The sequence below is a fragment of the Phyllostomus hastatus genome, unplaced genomic scaffold, assembly GCF_019186645.2.
Source record: "Phyllostomus hastatus isolate PE091 unplaced genomic scaffold, TTU_PhHast_1.1 phas_contig_38, whole genome shotgun sequence".
NCBI classification, from domain to species: Eukaryota; Metazoa; Chordata; class Mammalia; order Chiroptera; family Phyllostomidae; genus Phyllostomus; species Phyllostomus hastatus.
This window is the reverse complement of record NW_025333869.1, coordinates 22,724,360-22,744,577: the sequence shown is the minus strand read 5'-3', so window position 1 is coordinate 22,744,577 and position 20,218 is coordinate 22,724,360. Positions and strand designations below refer to the sequence as shown.

The following is a 20,218-nucleotide window of genomic DNA, read 5'->3' as shown; positions in this document are numbered from 1 at the left end:
TAGCCACTAGCCACATGTGGCTATTGAACATACAGCTACTGAGACTGATTAACAGAATTTTAAATTTTATTTAACTTTAATTAGTTTAAATTTAAATGTCTGTACCACATGAGGCTTGGAGCTATCTTATTGGACCAATATGGTTCTAGACTATTACCATCTTAGCTTTGCCCAATGCTCTAGAGAAAAAGGACTATGTGACCAAGTAAGCTTAGGAAATGTGTGTGCTCTAGCTCCATCTTGTATTTTCGCAGTGAATATCAGCATGTTAAAGGCCTTGAGATAGTCCGAAACAAAGGAACCTGTAACTATTGCTCAGTTTTTCTAAAATTTACATAATCTCAGAACCTTCTAAGGCTTAAGGATTAGGTTCCGTAGTTATATATAGTATTTACTATATGCCTAAAGTTACTATTTAAACATTTTATCCAAATCTATTTATTTATTTGTTTGTTTACTTATTTATTTATTTTTATTGTTGACACACTACAGATGTCCCTCATTCCTTCATCCCCACCCCTCCCCTTAAGGCTCACTACAAGTTTATGAGGTGGGTACTATAAGCCCCTTTTTACTTAATCAGGAAAGTGAAACACCAAAGCCACTGATGTGGCCAAGGTCATACAAGTAGTGTATGAGCATTCCATTATGTCCTCATATTGCTGTTGAGCAGTATGTGGTATGCCTTCCAACACAGACATTTTATTTTACATTTTTTGTATTTTCCCAAGTTTTTAAAAATATAGTTGGTTTATGTTATTTTAGTATCTATAACAAATTTAGGTCCATCTAGTTCTTCCCTAAATGTTACAGCTATTTGATTCTTAGTTGAAAGGGACAAATTGATGATGAAATAGAGAAGGCTGTAACATCAGGAAAGAGATTCTTAAAAAAGTGAGGAAAGATGGTGTTGTCACAACCTGTACAAACCCTGATGGTTTACAACAACAGAAATTTATTCTCTGTTCTGGAGGGCAGAAGTCTGAAACCAAGGTGTTGGAGTGGCTGTGCTCCTCCTTCTAAAGAGCCTTAGGGCAGAATCCTTTTTTGGCGTTTTCTAGCTTTTGGTGGGTGTTGGCATTCCTTGGCTTATTTGGCTATGGCCACATCAGTCTAATCTCTGCCACTGTCTTCACATGCCTTTCTTCATTGTGTCTTCTCTTTTGTCTGTTAAAAGAAGACATGTCATTGGATTTAGGGCCCACCCAAGGTAATACAAGAAGGTTAATTAATTAAGAATTATTTATTGTTCTTTATTATATCTGGAGAGACTCTTTTTCTAAATAAGTTTACATCCATATGTTCTGAGGGGACATATCTTTTTGGAGACCACCATTCAAACCCCTACAAATGTGGTCTAAAAGCTTTTGAGGATTAGCTTTGGGAAGTAGGACCTCAAATGAACCTAGCATTTGACCACTCTGTATTTACTTTGTCCACTTACCCCCCTTGTCCTCCAAGCTCTAACATCAGTCTTAGCTGATACTTAGTTAATAAAGTAATTAGAGGACAACTTACTAAACTACCAAAATTGTCCACCTATCTGTATCTGTGTCCTGTGTAACTTTGTCTTCTCTACTGTTATTATTCCATTAGTAGTATTAGTGATATACAATATAGCTATCAAAGTTCTGAGCAGGTTTGCTGATTGTGTTCATTGACATCTCAGGGTGTTACAGCTGGAATCCCAAGGCAATTGGAGGTACAGAACTGGCTATAACTCCATTTTCTCTACCCCAAATCTAACCCTCTCTGAATTTACTATGTGTGTGTATTTATTCTGTGCATGTTTCACTTGAATAGCAGGATCTTTTATACTTAAAGTTTTGAAAATATTTTTCAAGACTGAAATCTTCCTTGAATATTGTACTGACATCCTAATCTCTTCTTTGACTGACATCTTTGTAGCACTTACTGTCTACATTGCTTACATATAGTTATTCGATAAATTGGTATTTTCTCATTTTCTCTATGTTGTCATATGTATTCATTCTTTTGTCCCTCCCTCCAAAGCTTGTAAATCCTTTGAAATTAAGGTACATGCCTCTTGGATATCTCTCACAGCATCTAACAAGTTAAAGACATGTAGTAGGGAATATTGATTTGTGATCTAGATTAGTAAATGTCAACTAATTTGACCCTTACTTCAATCACTGTCCATAAGTCCCTTGGCTAAGGAAGGGTGTACATGGATAATCTTGTAAGAAAAGTTCTGTGCATAGTGAATATATGTATTTTCCTGGAGAGAAGTTCTATAGCTTTTATCTGATAAATAATGAAGTCTCAAAACTTAGATTATCTTTCTCCATGCCTTTATTCATCAGATACAGAAATGGTGACCAAGCAACTTGCCTAAGGTCACAGAAGCCACTGTAGTTTCCCAATTCTTTAAATTATAAACCATTAGTCCTCATGACATCTAAGATTTTTAAATCTTATTAGAATATATATTTATAAGGATTCTAGAGAGCACCACTTAATGTAGGAAAATATATATTGCTTATAATTATGATTTTTTATTTCTAGCTTTAGCTTAATGATTAATAATGGAAAGCCTGCATATTTTAAATTCTTATAGTTGTAAATTTATATAATAAATATCTTAAGCATGGATATTTAGCAAAGACTTTTTACAGTATTTTAATTCATTTATGCAACATAATTATATAATTCAAAATTTCCACTAATTGTCATTAACGTGCTTCTAATCAGAAAAATTTGCATTGTGAAAACTGACAGATGCTAACTTACTTTTTCTACTGTGATTTCTTATAGGTTTGATGAACTTGTAAAAAAATTCAAAGTCGAATATCATGCTGGTGGTTCTACCCAGAATTCAATGAAAGTGGCCCAGGTTGGTTAATTATTTTTAAAGTTATAAATAAATGGATTCAAAAATGATTCTAGACTTTTGGTTACTGTACATAATTGTTCCAGTCTATGTTTTGTTGCTATGGAATAGTTTTATTGGTTTTGAATTAGTATTTTAGCAGTTATTTACTATCCAACAAAAATTACTTTATTTTAATTGGCATTTCTTTGGTTATTGGTAAGCCTGAACATCATTTAATGTTTATTGTTCATTTACATTTATTCTTTCTTAGTTGTCCGATTCTTTGACTATTTATTATTTTTCATATTGGTTTGTACAATTTCTCATATTGTGGATAGTATGGCTTTTTATTCTTTAAATTGAAAGTATTTATTTGTAATTTAACTGTTTATAGTGGCTTTTGCTGTGCTGAAGTTTTAAATTTTTTTAATATAATTAAACCTTGTGGCTTCTGCATTTCATCTAGTGCCTAGAAAGGACAATTCTATAATGAGATACAAGTTTTCTTGTGTAAAATGTGGATACGTATATTTATATACATGAAAATAGGTATATTTATTTGTGTGTCTATATCTGGGTATATCTTTATATACATACATGCATACATAAATTTGTATGTATGTATAAATTTAGGTATCTATGTTTATACCCATATCTATATTTTCCAGTGGGTAATTGGATAAACTTATTTGACATACACTCTTCAAGTCACCAGCCTAACTTAATCTTGAATGAGAAGGTTAGTGTTCTGTTTAAACTTTCAATTATAAAGAGCATGAAAAAACTTTACATAGTTCTGGTTCTTACCTCTGTAATTTAAAAACTAACTGAAAATCCCACTCACCGCAGTCATAGGTCAATTATGATGGACCTGGATTATTTTTATTTTTCATTGATTAATGCTTTTGTTTGGAATTTTATTATCTTTAAAGACTAGGGAAGTGGAAAATGACAAATAAAAGCTGAACAATTTCTGTTTTTTGAAATAAATCTTAGTTGATTTAAATACACTATAATTTTCTTGCATATTGACAAAGCTCATATTTAATTATTGTATTAAAATATTTTTGGTTGTAAAAATTAATCTTTAAGGTCATTGGATTTAAGGTCATGAGGAGTCTTTGTGTTTATCAGTTGACTTGTGTTGTTTTTGTAGAACATCCTGCTGGCTACTTTGTGAGCTCAGGTTAACAGAAAAAGGATAATGTATTAGTTCGCTCAGGCTACCATAACAAAATGTCAACAGACTGGTTGGCTTAAAGGAGAAATTTATTTTCTCACATTTTTAAAGGTTCGAAGTCCAAGATCAAGGTTCCATCAGGGTTGGTTTTTGGAGCAGTCTCCTTCTTGGCTTGTAGATGGCAGCCTTTGCACTGTGTTTTTATGTGTCCTTTCTTCTGTGTTCACATGGAAAGCGATATCTCTTTCTCCCTCCTGTAAGGACATGTATCATATTATATGAGGACCCCACCTTTAGGACCTCATTTAACTTAATTTCTTCCTGAAAGGCCCTGTCTTCAAAGACAGTCACTGGTTTGGGGCTTTAATTATGAATTTCCAGGGTGGGGACATAATTCTGGTTATAAGATACCTTTTTTAAAGCCTCAGTCTATCAAAGCACATTTTACTACTGCTTCAGCTGTTTCTTTTTGTAGATTTGGGAGACTATTAGCTGTCCACTAATAAATTCTATTTTTTTTTCTTGAGTGTATTCATCAGTTTCCACCTTCTCATATTTTATTACTTAAATAACATCAACATTATTAGATTTCTACCTGATATTAGTCTCATTAATTAAATAATCATTCCCAACTATTATTATTTTGCAATTTTTATAATACTTTACATACATTATATTGTAACAATGTACTCTATTAATGGTTTATTTGTTTCTGTCTTTAGCAAAGAGTACATGGAATTTAAAGTTTTGAGTGGCTCATCCAGTATTTTTATTTTATTAGTGATATAATTGGAATCTTTTCTTAAAATATATTTTATTGATTATGCTATCATAGTTGTCCCAATTTTTATCCCTTAACCCCCCTCCGCCCAGTACCCCCATTCTCTCTAGCAATTTGCCCCTTCAGTTCATGTCCATGAGTTGTGCACATAAGTTCTTTGGCTTCTCCATTTCCTATACTGTCCTTAACATCCTGCTGTCTATTTTGTGCCTGCAAATTATGCTTCTTAATCTCTGCACCTTTTTTCCTTTCTACATCCCAGCTAATAACCCTCCAACTGATCCCTATGTCTATGATTCTGTTCCTGTTCTGGTTGTTTGCTTAGTTTGTTTTCTAATATTCAGCTGTTGATAGTTGTGAGTTTATTGTCATTTTATTGCTCATATATTTGACCTTCTCATTTTTCTAAAATAAGTCCCTTTAACATTTCATGTAATAATGGCTTGGTGATGATGAACTCCTTTAACTTGACCTTATCTGGGAAGCACCTTATCTGCCTTTCCATTCTAAATGGCTTTTCTGGATAGAGTAATCTGCATTGTAGGTCCTTGGTTTTCATCACTTTGAGTACCTCTTGCCAGTCCCTTCTAGCCTGCAAAGTTTCTTTTGAGAAATCAACTGACAGTCTTATGGGAACTCCCCTATAGGTAACTCTCTGCTTTGCTCTTGCTGCTTTTAAGATTCTCTCCTTATGTTTAACCTTTGGCAATTTAATTATGATGTGTCTTGGAGTGGGCCCCTTTGCATCCATCCTGTTTCAGACTCTCTGTGCTTCTTGGACTTGCTTGGCTATTTCATTCACCAAATTAGGGAATTTTCTTTCATTATTATTATTATTATTTTGATTTTATTTATTTATTTTTAGAGAGGGAAGGGAGGGAGATAGAGAGAGAGAGAAACATCAATGTGCAGTTGCTGGGGGTTATAGCCTACAACCCAGGCATGTACCCTGGCTGGGAATTGAACCTGTGACACTTTGGTTCACAGCTTGCACTCAATCCACTGAGCTACGCCAGCCAGGGCTTTTCTTTCATTATTTTTTGAAATAAGTATTCAATTTCTTGCTCTTCCTCTTCTTCTTCTGGCATCCTTATAACATGGATGTTGGTGTGTGTGGAGATGTCTCAGAGATACCTTATACTGTCTTTGTTTACTTGAATTTTTATTTTTTCTTCCTTTTCTGGTTGAATGCTTATTTCTTCCTTATGTTCCAACTTGTTGTTTTGAATCCCAGCTTCATACAATCTACTGTTGGTTCCCTGTTTTTTTGTTATTTCACTTCACTTCTTCCTGGGTCTTTTTTATGTTGTTGCCATACTCAGTGAGTTCTTTGAGCATCCTGATCACCAGTGTTTTGAATTCTGCATCTGATAGGTTGGCTATCTCTGTTTCATTTAGTTCTTTTTGTGGGGCTTTGTTATGTTCTTTCATTCAATCAACATTCCTTTGTCTCTTCAATTTGGCAGCCTCCCTGTGTTTGTTTCTGTGTATTAGGTAGAGCTGCTTTGACTCCATGTCTTAGTAGTATGGCCTATTGTAGAAAAGGCACCTGTAAATTGTGTGGGGCAAAACCTTAGGTAATTGTCAGGGTGGGGCATCCTGCCTCACTGCTTTGTGGCTCTGTGTTGGGTAAAGACTGGGAGAGGGGACACTGCCACTGCCTGGCTTCTGGAGGTTTGCCTGGCACTTACCATGTTTGCAGTCACTTACTACCTGTATGTCACTGGTGCCCTTCCAGCTGTTGCTCTGGTGCTGAATCCCAGAGGGTGTGGATCTGTGTATGTTCTAAGTCTGTGTGGGCCCTTTAGGTGGAGTCTTTTGAAAGTCCAGCAATTTCTTCCACCACCCCAATCCCCACTGGATTTTACAGTCAGAAGTTATGGGTATTTATCTTCCTGGTGCTGGAATCCTGGGCTGTGGTCTGGCCTGCAGCTGGGATTGCTTGCTCTGGAGGTATCCCTCCTGATTTTTGTCCAGCACATGTGAATGTGGGACTGCCTGTTCCACCTCTGCTGCCCCTCCTCACCACACCATGTCTCTGTGTCTCTACCCCTCCCACCTGTCTGGATGAATGGGCTTCTTTAAGTCCTTGGTTGTCAGACTTCCATATAGCTCGATTTTCTGATGGTTCTGGGTATTATTTGTTTTGACTTATAGTTGTAATTCTTTCTGTGGTTGCAAGAGGAGGTAAAGCCTGTTTACATACATTTCCATCTTGACCAGAATTTGTAGTTGAAATTTTATCCTGATTGCCAGACTAGCAATCTTTCTTTCATATCAGATGGAGTGCTGAAACTCAGTTTGGTTCAGTTCAGCCAACATGTAAAATAAATGTTCCTCTTTCTCTCTTTTTTTCCTTTATTCCTTGCCATTTGTTAAATTTCTACTGTGTGCCAGGTAATCAGTTAGATGTTGGTGTTGCAAAAGCTAATAATTGACTTAGCCCATACTCTTGAAGCTTTTGTTGTAGTGAAAATGCACTGGAGAATGGGAGTGTTGGGGTAGAGAGAGAGAACCATAAACTATTAAGTACAATATAATGTGATAGCAGCAATCCTCTCTATCCCTAAAAGACAAACAAAAAATTTTATAAGAACCAGAATAAAGTATATCAGTACTCATGTGATATATATCTGATTTCTTTAGTTTTTGGAAACTTGAAGGCAAAACTCTGAATATCTTCCCAAGTACACCTCCAACATGATGTTCTATTCCTAGCTGAATCATAATAATTCCAATTTTCTCAGTAGGATTTTTATCTCATGTCCTAGATTTTAGGAAGTTTTAAACTTGAACTAGGAAAACTGAAAGAGATACTCTGAATAGCAATTTTTCTCTACCCAACTTGAACCACCCCCGCCAGCATAAAACTGGTTTATCAGTCTGTTTTCTAAAGATTTTAAACTGTTTGTGGAGCCTTCAGAGACTGTCATAAGGAGGTAAGGGTAATGCTAGATTTGATCTAGATTTTTTGCTTTAAAAGCAGAGTAATTCTGCTTTTTTTTCTATTTTCTATATTAACTTTTAAAGGTTTCACTGCCCATATAACATCCATTAGGATGGCGTCTCTCACAGAAGCATAAAATAACAAATGGTGGCAAGGATGTAGAAAAATTGAGATCCCATACACTATTGGTGCGGATGTAAAAATTGTGCAGCTACTATGGAAAACAGTATGGCTGTTCCTGAAACAATTACAAATAAAATTACTACCTGATTTAGCTATTCCACTTCTGAGTATGGTATGAACTGAATGTTTGTGTCCCCTAAATACATATGTTGAAGCCCTAACACTCAATATAATGGTATTTGATCATCAAATGCCTGAGATGGGGCCTTGAGAGGTTATTATGGCCAGATGAGGTCATAAGGGATCCCCTTATGAGAAGATACACCAGAAAGCTGTCGTGTTCTCTCTCTCTCTCTCTCTCTCTCTCTCTCTCTCCAACCCTCTCTCCCCCCCCTTCCCCTCTCCCTCTCTCCCTTCCTCCCTTTCCACCACACAAGGACACATTGAATAGGTGGCCATTTACAAGCCAGGAAGAGAGTTTTCACTAAGACCTTAACTTTCTACACATTGATCTTGGATTTCTCAGCCTCCAGAACTCTAAGAAATAAATTTCAGTTGTTTTAGTCATCCAGTTTATGGTATTTTGTAATGGAAGCCTGAGCAGATTAAGACAGGTTACTTTAAAAGAATTGAAAGCAGCATTATTCACAATAGCCTAAAGATGGAAGCAACCCAGATGTCTTTCAGTGGGTGAATGAATATAGGTGTGTGTGTGAATATAGATACACAGTGGAATATTATTCGGCCTTAAAAAGGAAGGAAATTCTGACACATGATACAAACATGGAAGATATTGAAGACGTTAATGCCAAGTGAAGTAAGTCAGTCACAAAAGGGCTAATACTAATGATTCCACATATATGAATTACCTGTATTAATCAAATTTGTACAGATGGAAAGTAGAATGGTGATTTTCAGGAAGGGGAAATGGGAAGTTACTGCCTAATGGATATAGAGTTTTTGTTTTACAAGTTTAAAAAAGTTCTAGCCCTGGCTGGCGTAGCTCAGTGGATTGAGTGCGGGCTGCAAACCAAAGCATCGCAGGTTCGATTCCCAGTCAGGGCACATGCCTGGGTTGCAGGCCACTGCCCCTAGCAACCATACATTGATGTTTCTCTCTCTCTCTCTCTCTCTCTCTCCCCCCTCCCCCTCCCCCTCCCCCTCCCCCTCCCCCTCTCCCTCTCCCTCTCCCTCCCTCCCTTCCCTCTCTAAAAATAAATAAATAAAATCTTAAAAAAAAGTTCTAGAAATGGATAGTAGTGATGGTTGTACAACAATGTGCATGTACTAAATACCACTGTACTTGTACACTAAAAATGATTAAAGAGGTAAATTCTGTGTTTTGTCTATTTTAGCACAATTAAAAAATTAAATAGGTTCTAGAAATGCTTTAGTAGGGAATATTAGCCTGATGCATTTATAGGTTTCATTTGCTTATTTAACAATCAGTCAAGCAACATAAGAGGATGGGGTTGCTGTTGGGATCACGAGAGTCCATTAGCACTGGACTTAAGATCAGACTTTGTCACTTTACTGGCTATTAAATCTTGATGAATTTATTCAACTTTTCTGGGCCTTTCATATGTAAATATGCAGTCTAAAGCTTATCTCAGATGGAAATTGTAAGGATTAATGAGATAATGAATGTTAAAAAAATTATAGTGCTTTACAAAGAAAGTTTGGAAACCACTAGCATTGAAGGCTTCCCCCTATTTTTCTTGAGTTTACTTCATTTTAACAATACTTAATTTACCCCTTCATGGACAGAACAACCAGTTTGTGGTTCTTACCCACTTAAAAATACTTATTTCAGTCTAGTCCTCAACTGAACATCTTGTTTAGCTTTTCAGTTCTCCTAATATTTTGAGAGTACTTTCCTTTCCATCTGATTGATGAGCCAATTACATAATTGCCAAATTGTAATTTATGATGATGATAACCATAGAGTTTGAAAAATATTCCTTTAAAAGGAGAATTTCTCAGATTGTCACTGGCAATCATTAATAGAAGAACTGATTCCATTGTACATACAGCAGATTGAACATTGTACCTGGAGCATCTTCTGTGTTTTAGTCATTGGTAACCTAAATAGAAACTGGTAACCTAAGCTGTCCTGTCTAAATTGTAAGCAAAATATGAAAAAAGTATTTACAGCCTTAAAGGTAACAACCCTAAAATAGCCTTGGTTGTATCTAATGTGGTGAATGAACTGGGCTTTGAAATTGGGACATTGAAATTGGACTTGAAAGCTACCGGCCTGAAAAGTCTAGGCAAATACAATAGAAAAGAGTTGACAGGCACAGCCCACCAGGGAAGGTGCTGGGTTTTGTTAGTGTGTTTGATGGGTTGGTTTTGGGCTCTTGTCTTTTTATCCATTTGGGTTATCCTCCACCCCAGAAAACAGCTGGATTTCAGCTTTAGTTTTTCTCCAACACTCTAGATTACTGAAGAAGTAAAATTGGGCAAAAGTATTAATCCAATAGAAGTATGCTCACTAAGTGCCTGCTGGATGCTGTGAACTGAGATCTAAAATAGAATAAGGTCTAAAATAAGATAAGAATTCAGTCATCATTCAAGTGTTCATATATCATTTGATTCTATATGTTTTTCTTGCTAGATACCATGTGTAAAATGTGTTTTCTGTAATAATGTATTTTGAAAATATTAAATTCTTATGTAAACATAAGAAAAACAAGCAGGATGATAGAATTCCTATGTAGTAAATTGGTGGCTTATGAGAATTAAGCAAAACTCATAAGATATTATTAGATAGTAAATAAGCAAGTAGCTTGGGAAATAGGCAAACTTGACAAGCTGTGTTAAATATTAATAGTAAGTAAGTTTGTAACCTGTAAGACTTCTACAGATAGAAGAAAGAAATACTGTGTTGTAACAAGTAAGATTATTACTCATAGAATGGAATGGAAAGAACATGTCATGATCAGGTACCACTAGGCTGACAGATCACTCTCAGATTGATCACTCATTAATGACACTCAGTATGTGCTAATTCTGTCCCCACAAACACTATACCCGAGAAAGGCAATTAAAACCATGACCGTTCAGCAGGCTATTTCATCTTTATTTCCTATTTCAAGCTTTAACATCCTTGTCTTTGAATCTCCTCCAGAGAGTGAGTATACTTCTACTATCTATGTGCCCCCTTTATCATATTGTGGCCCTGTTTCATAACTATATCATCATCATCATCATCATCATCGTCATCATCATCAGTAAAGGCTGATGAGATGAAGAGAGAGACAGGACGTTTGAATATTCAGGTAGTATGGTCCTTGTAGTATTTGCTTTTGTATCCAAAAGTATTAAGTTACCCCCCAGCTCTTCCTTTGCTTCTTGAGGTGTGTCTTAAATTGTGAAATCTGTGATTTCATATCTTAATTTGGTTGGTAGTCCCTTTCTGTTCTGTGGCCTCTGGGATAGCTTGCTTGCTTGTGTAATTGGAGGCTAACAGTGCTTCAAGGTGATTTCTCCATACAACACCAGGATTAGATAGATTTCTCCTTGTTCAGTAGTTTACCCAAAACCTACATGGTAGCTATGGAAAAATATGCAGAAACATTGAAAGGGAATATTATTTGCAAAAACCAGCATCTCTATGAAATATAAACGGAAAGTAATATGGAAAGAAAAGTTCAACACTTTATAACGTAGAGCTCAATAGATCAGATCTTACCAACAATCATATTTTGATGTATCAAATGATATGGCAAATCATGTCAGCAAGAAACTGTTCCCATTATCTCTTTGATATTTTGCTTTGTTAAATCATGTTGTTAAAGATTTTAATGAAACCGTAAGCAGCGTAAAATAAAATGTTGTAGATATTACACCCAAATACAATACTTTTTTCATCTGCATATTTGACAGAGTACAAATTTAAATTTTGACAAATTCCACTTATTAAATTTAAAATTATCATTAAAATTTGACAAATTCTTATTAATGAAAATAAAAAGATCTCATCTGCTACATATCCTGCATACCTTACATAGAACAGTGTGGAAAAGGGTATATGATTTGCTTACCTGTAATATTTTTGCTTTCCTAGTAAATGTTTTGGTCACTTTTCAATATTCTCAATATGTATAGATGTACTTAATGTGAATTTTGATTTTAAAGTATGGGAGGAAATAGTCTCCTTGGACATGTGCCTAGAAGATGGCTATTATTGTTGCTGGACTTAGATAAGCTGTGCTGCAGTCAAATGTTTTTTTCAGTGTGAGATAAGAAGAATGTCCTTTCTAATTTGGTAATATGTAGAAGATGAAAATGGAGAAAAAGATTACAGTATAACAGAAATTTATATGCCATTTTTTCTAAAATGTTTGATGAAATTTGAATAGGCAATAGGAGGCTAGAAAAATCTCATACAACAAATGACTCATTTTTGTGTAATGTAAGTTATTTATAACTTAAGTGGGGGGAAAGGTCACCACAGAAGGGCAGTCAAGTTAAATAAGGCGTTCTCAATTTCTTTACTAAAGCTGTACCTTACCTGGATTGGAATCCAATTTTGACAGCACACATTGAATTTAACAATGAATGCACTTTGGATTGTTTTGAAATGATGGTCGTTTTACAGATGGACAGCATAAAGACTGTACTTTCAGGAATCACTTCTATAGTTTGTTACTAGAGATGGATAGCATGTATAATGAATCTGTAAACAGAAGGGCACGATTGATAAACAATTGGAATATAAAAACAAGCATTTAGATTCAAGGTAGATGCATATTTTGTATAGCTAGAAACTAATTTTTATATCTAAATACCAGCTCAAATGCTTCGTTTGAGAGGATATTTAGTTTGGTGCCATCACATGTGGACTAACACCTAGAATGTGGACTTGGTAAGAGCAGAGCTGTAAGTCCAAGTGAAATTTACATTTAACTATATTGTTTTACTACTTGTAAAAGAAAGATGGCCTAATGGTTCAAGTCAGTTCAGAGAAGTATTATTGGAAAAGAAACAACACAGAATAAAAATATTCTGTTATTTCATGTGTCAAAAAGAAAAATGTTGTCATCATTTTTTACTGAACATTGGTAATATGTTTAATCCAACTATACTTTCTCTTCTTTTTAAAAATCTTAGATTTATGTATGTTAAGAATATACATACAACCTATAAAAATTAAATATACAGTAAAGAATTAAGAAAAGTAAAAATAAGTTGTTGTGTATATTTTAACAAAAGAAACATTATAACAATTGTTATATTTTCTCATATTTAATTAGTCCTACTTTTTTTTTTACAATCTTTTTTTTTATTTTACTTATTTATTTTTAGAGAGGGAAGGGAGGGAGATAGAGAGAGAGAGAGATAAACATCAATGTGTGGTTGTTGGGGGTCATGGCCTGCAACCCAGGTGTGTACCCTGACTGGGAATCGAACCTGCGACACTTTGGTTCGCAGCCCGCACTCAATCCACTGAGCTACGCCAGCCAGGGCTAATTAGTCTTACTTTTAATTATTAATAATTACCACTATTAACTAATACTATTGTTTTGTTCAAATAATAGCATTTATGTGACAGAAAAGTAAATAATACAGAACAATATATCATTTCAAATACGTACTGTATTAGTTAGATTGGGCTTCCATAACAGTACCACAGACTTGGTGGCTTAAGCCTGAGAAGTTTGTTTTCTTACAGTTCTGGAGGCTAGAAGTCCACAGTCCATGTGTGTGCAGCTTTGGTTTCTTCTGAGTCCTCTCCTCTTGCTACCTCTTCACATAGTTGTTTCTGTGTGCAGACCCCTGGTATTGCTCTGTGTGTACTTATCTATTTTTATAAGGATACCAGTTCCATTGGATTAGAGCCCACCTAAATGGCTTCATTTTAAGCTAATTAATTTTTAAAGGCCCTCTCTATAAATACAGTTCACTTATTTGTGTATATATTTTATTTTTCCTACCATATTTTTTATTCCCTGCTTTCCTTTTCTGTACAGTATGCCCTTGAATAATGTCATTTTGTTATAGTGTTAATGAAGTGTCATGGAAATTTAACTCTTGTTAATATCAAGTAGTCTGTGGTAAAATTGGTTCGATATATGTTGTTTTGTGTCAAGGTACAGAACCTATTTGACAACATTAAGTGAGGACTTAATGGTATGGGATTTAGTTATTTTTCTGCCCAGGCCAGGTCGCTCAGTTGATTAGAGCATCGTCCTGTGCACCAAATGGTTGCAGGTTTGATTCCTAATCAGGGCACATACCTAGGCTTAGGTTTGATCCCTGGTCAAGGTGTAGATGGGAGGCAGCTGATCATTGTTTCTCTTTCACATCCATGTTTCTCTCCTCTTCCCATCTCCCCGTCTCTGTCTCTCTTCCTCACTCTCTAACATTAATTTTAAAAAGTAATATTTCTGTGAAACATTTATATAAATGTGTCCTGTGCCTTAAATAATGAAATAGTTTAAAATTTTAAGTATATAGAGTACTTCTTTAAATTATTTTAAATGGGCCATTTTCCCTTCTGAAAACTTACAGACGCAATTCTACCCTGAGGAAAATTTTACTAAATGTGAAAGATAATAGTCACTAACAATATAGCCAGTGTTGCAGTTCTTTAACCGCAGGAACTATCAATCTTAACCATCTCCTTGAGGCCCCTAAGGGGCAAATCTTAATTTTATAGCAGCAATAGGTATAAGTAATACACAGGATTTGGGACATTGTACAAAGCTTCTGATTTGACAGAGCTTATACTTTTGGAGAGACTCTGTAGTAGGTGGAGGAGCAAACTCTGCTCTTGGGCCCTTCAACACATAATTAAACCCGGCATCTAAGAAGTTGTGGCAGATTTACACTTTACTGTCACATCTGTATCAGAACTCCTTAATTTTTTTAATCATTTTAATTGTCAAACCAAACACATTAGAAAATTGAAAATTAGAGAAAGGAAAATATGACAATAATCTTTTTTTTGTCTTCTTCCTATTATATGTGCATCAGTGTGTGTGTGAACATTTTATTATTTTTATATTTAAATTTATTGGGTGGTACTGGTTGATAAGATTATATAGGTTTCAAGTGTTTCATTTCTCTGATACATGTATATGTATATTGCATTGTGTGTCTACTACTCAAAGTCAAATGATCTTCTGTCACCAAATATTTGGCCCCCTTTACCTTTTACTGTCCTCTATCTGCTTCCCACTGGTAACTACCATGCTGTTGCTGGTGTCTATGAGTTTCAGTTTATATTGCACATATGACTGAAATCATATGGTTTTTAGCTTTTTTTCACTGACTTATTTTCCTTAGCATAATATTCTCAGGGTTCATGCAAGTCCCAAATGGCCGTATTTTTTGTTTTCTTATGACTAAGTAGTATTCCTTTGTATATATGTACTGCATCTTCTTTATCCAGCACTGCAGTTGTTCCATTTCTTGGCCACCATGAATAATGCTTCAGTGAACATATGGGTGCATATATCCTTACAAATAAATATTTTCAGGTTTTTTGGATAGATACCCAGTAGAGGGATTTCTGGGTCCTATTGTAACTCCATTCTTAATTTTTTAATTTAAACAGTATGAAGGAAACTTCATACTGTTTTTCATAGTGGCTGTGCCAGTTCCTACCAGCAGTGAATGAGGGCTCCTTTTTCTCCATAACCTCTCCAACACTTGTGATTACTGGTCTTGTTAATAATAGCCATTCTAACAGATATGAGGTGGTATCTAAATGTAGTTGTGATTTGCATTTTTATAATAGCTAGTGAAGTTGAGCATCTTTTCATGTATCTGTTTGCCATTTGTATGTCTTCTCAGGAGAAGTGCCTGTTCAGGTCCCTGCCCATTTTTTAATTGGATTGTTTGTTTATGTAGTATTGAGTTGTATGATTTCTTTATATATTTTGGATATTAATCCTTTGCCAGAATTGTTGTTCGCAAATATCTCTCATTCATTTGGTTGCCATCTGTTTTTTGTTAGGTTTCTTTTGCTGTGCAGAAGCTTTTTAGTTTGATATTGCCCCATTCATTTATTTTTGCCTTTACTTTCCTTGCCTTTGGTGTTAAATTTATTTTGTTAAATTATAATTTATTGATTATGCTATTACAGTTGTTCTGACTTTTCCCCTTTTGTCGTCCTCCACTCATCACACCCTACTCCCTTAGGTAATCCCCCACTATTGTTCATGTCCTTGGGTCTTGCATGTAAGTTCTTTGGCTCCTCCCTTTCCTATACTATACTTTACATCCCCATGGCTATTCTGTAACTACCTATTCATACTTCTTAATCCCCTCACCTCCTCAACCATTTTCTCCCTTCTCCCTCCCATCTGGCAACCACCTGGTAAGTAACTTCTTTTGTCTTGCTGCTTTTCAGAGCCTCTTTTTATCTTTAACCTTTGGCCTTTTACTTACGTTGTGTCTTGGAGTGGGCCTCTTTGCATCCATCTGGTTTGGAACTCTCCGTGCTTCCTGGATTTGCATGTCTATTTCCTTCCCCAAATTAATGAAGTTTTCTTGCACTAGTTTTTCAAATAGATTTCCAATTTCTTGCTCTTTATCTTCTCCTTCTGGCACCTGTATGATGCAAATGTTGGACCTCTTGAAGTTGTCCCAGAGGCTGTTTGTACTATCCTCATATTTTTGGATTCTTTTTTTCCTTGATCTATGTGGATGTTTTTACTTCCTTATGTTCCATATTGTTGATTTGATTCTTGACTTCATCCCCTCTACTGTTGTTTTCCGTGTACAGTGTTCTTTATTTCAATTAATGTATCCTTCATTTCTGACTGGATCTTTTTTATGATTTTGAGGTCCTCACTAAGTTCTTTGAGCATCCTTATAACCAGTGTTTTGAACTTTGCATCTGATAGACTGTTTATTTCCATTTTGTTTAGCTCTTTTTCTGGAGTTTTGATCTATCCTTTCATTTGGGCCATGTTTCTTTGCTCATTTTGGCAGCCTCCCTGTGTTTGTTTCTGTGTATTAGATAGAGCGTCTCTGAATCTGTGTGTTGGTAGTGTGGCATAATGGAGTAGGTGTTCTATAGGGTTCCAGTGGCACAGCCTCCCCTATCATCTAAGCTGTGTACTTGAGGTACACCCTTTGTGTGGGCTGAGTACACCCTCCTCTTGGTTGGTGTTCGAAGATCAATTGGAGGGATTTACCCAGGTCAGTAGCTGTAAGGACTGGATGTGACCACTGACCACCAATTTCCACCATTCATGGAGGATCAGCTGTGCAGGGGCAAGATGGTGGTGCTCCAGGGTAGTCTTCAGCTGTCTACTGCGCTCAGTCAGTGCGCTGGCCCTGGGGTTTCCTGGGTGCTGCAGGCCAAAGTCAGCCACCACCAGTGTTTTGCCTGGGGCACCCTGCCTGAGCTGTAAAGCAACCTAGAATGGCTGCTACTTGTGCTGGGCTTGGAGATTCCCAGGTGAAACCAAGCTGTGAATTTAATCTGGCTGTTGGTAGGGCTCACTGAAGCCAGCTTTTGCTTGTTTGATAATATTTAGGAGCCAAGACTCACCATTCTTAGGGAAAAGCAGCTTGGGTAGGCCCACAAGTTGGCTGGGACAGAGCCTCTGGGGATCTCCAAGGTGGGTTAAACAGTGTTAGCCAGGTTGATGGTCTCAGATATGGCACCATCTTACTGGTTCTGTGGGGGGAAGGTTTAGCAAAGGGACAATGGTCTCTGCTTGCCTTGATACCAGACCCTTCAGTCTCTCCCTGTGTACCACTGGTGCCTTTTAAGTTGCTACCCTGGTGCTGGAGCTCAGAGGGAGTGAGTATGAGTAGGTGGGTCTGTATGTGGGTTCTTTAAGAGGAACTGGTTGAAGCTTCAAAAGTTTCTTCTAGAAACTCAATCCCTGCTGGTTTTTGCAGCCAGAAGTTGTGAAGACTTATCTTCCTGGCACTAGAATCCTGGGCTGAGGGGTCTGATGAGGCTCTTGGATTTCTTGCTCCTGAGTTATCCCTCCTGAATTTTTAGCCATGTGGGTGTGTGGTCAGGGTATTCTGCATCTGTGCCCTTTCTACCAGTCTGGATGGATGTGGTTTCTTTAATTATGTAGTTGTCAGACTTCCATTCAACTCAGTTTCATGGTTGTCAGACTTCCATTCAGCTCGATTTCTGACATTCCTGAGTGATGGTTGGTTGTTCTATATTTTAGTTATAATTTTGAAATGGGTGTGTGAAGAGGTGAGCTGTGTCTGCCTATGCTACCATCTTGACCAAAAGTCATCCTGGTGTCCAATTTATGAAAATCTTCCAAGGTCTGTAAGTTTAGTACCTATGTATTCTTCTATGCAAATTGTAGATCTTATGTTTAGGTCTTTGATCCATTTTGAATTCATTTTTATACATGGGGACAGACTAGTCTTGGTTCACTCTTTTGCATATGGCTTTCCAGTGTTCCCAAAACCATTCATTGAAGAGGCTTTTTTTTTTCCCCCTCCATTGCGCATTTTGGGCTCCTTTGTCAAATATTTTTTTTTTGCTGATAACACCTGTGGTTTTATCTCTAGGCTGTCAGTTCTCTTCCTTTGGCCTGTGTATCTGTTCATCTGCCAATACCATGTTGTTTTGACTATCATGGCTTTGTAGTAGAGTTTGAAGTCAGGCAGTGTGATCTCTCTGGCTTCATTCTTTTTTCTGAGGATTGCTTTGGCAATTCAGAGTCTTTTGTGTTCCCATGTAAGTCTGATAATTTTTTGTTCCATTTCTCAAAAAAATGTCATTGGAATTTTGATAGGGATTCCATTAAATTTGTATATTGCTTTGGGTAATATGGCCATTTTAACTATGTTGATTTTTCCAATCCATTAGCACAGAATATCTTTCCATTTCATTGTGCCTTTTAAAATTTCTTTTAATAATGCCTCGTAGTGTTCAGTATATAGGCTCTTCACATCTTTCATTAAGTTTAGAGTTAGGTATTTTATTCATTTTGTTGCTATTGGCAAAAGGAATTTTTTTCATATTTTTTCTGAAATTTCATTGTTTTTATATGGGAATGCAGTGAATTTTCAGTGATTTTTGTTTCCTGCAACTTTACTGTATTTGTTTATTGTTTCTAATAGTTTTTTTTGGTGGAGTCTTTAGGATTTCCTATGTAAAGAATCATGTCATCTGCAAAAAGTGACGCTTTTACTTCTTCCTTCCTAGTTTGAATGCCTTTTATTTTTTACTCTTACCTGATTAGTCTGGCTAGGACTTCCAGTACTATGTTAAATTAGAGTGGTGAGAGTGGACATCCTTGTCTTTTTTCTGATTTTACAGGAAAAGCTTTCCATTTTTTCATATTGAGTATGATGTTAGCTGAGGGTTTGTCGTATATGGCCTTATTATGTTGAGGTTCTTCTATACCTATTTTGAGTTTTTAAGTCATAAATGGATGCTGTATCTTATAAACATAGAATTTTATATTTGTCTGGAGGAGAAAACACTTTGCTTAGTTTTTTGAAGTAAATTCAGTTTTTGTTATGTAGTTTTACAGAGCCTCCAAAATACAATCTTAGGGAAAATAGTGTAAAAATAGTATTTCAAATAGAGAAAAATGGACTAAGGATAGTATATTTCTTCTTTTTTTAAAAGATTTTATTTATTTATTTTTAAAGAGAGGGGAGAGGTAGAGAAACATCAATGTGTGGTTGCCTCTAGAGCGCCCCCTACTGGGAATGTGGCTCACAACCCAGGCATGTGCCCCTGACTAGGAATCAATTCAGTGACCCTTTGGTTTGCAGGCCGGCACTCAATCCACTGAGCTACACCAGCTAGGGCAGGAATAGTATATTCCTTTAGTGTAGTGCTCATTTCTGGAAATCATATATTTTAGAATACATGGCAGATTTTTTACATGGTACATATAACTTTGGGCACCTTAACTTAGCCTTCCTGCTTCAGTTTGCTCATTTGTAAACTGTAAAATGTACATTGTACTTGTGGGAGTGCAATAAGGATATGAATAGTATGTATAGTAAGTACAGTGCTGGCACATAAAATATTATGATGATAGGTTTAATTAGATTTCATTGTCATAATTAGCATCTTTAAAGACTATGTGATTTAATTGCTTAGTATTTTCATGAATTATTTATGTGAAGTAGGTGACACACATTGATAAATTGCACTGGGCAATGCCAGTTTCAAAATAGTACTGTATTTGGATTTTCAGACACTTCTAGAGTTATTTTTAGTTATGTATTTATTAAGTTGCTGCTCTACCTACTGTGACTTCTCAGAAGCACAGTATTATGGTTGTATTTTAGATGTCAACATATGTTCATCTTGGATTGAAAAGTATTGCCATTTCATAAAAGTTAAATCTCCCAATACTTTCCGTCATCCTTTTGATTAATGATAAAAGGTTG

General features: G+C 35.9%; 1 protein-coding gene and 1 pseudogene across 2 annotated transcripts in view; both read left to right on the top strand.

Moving 5' to 3' along the window:
- The window catches only part of ADK (adenosine kinase), a 576,611-nt gene that overhangs the window by 217,119 nt on the left and 339,274 nt on the right, over nt 1–20,218 (top strand). For both annotated transcript variants that reach the window (XM_045842324.1, XM_045842325.1), the window contains exon 4: nt 2,776–2,854. In XM_045842324.1, the coding sequence (XP_045698280.1) occupies nt 2,776–2,854 (79 nt within the window). The remainder of the gene's footprint in view (nt 1–2,775; nt 2,855–20,218) is intronic.
- On the top strand, nt 12,480–12,556 carry LOC123821217 (annotated as a pseudogene).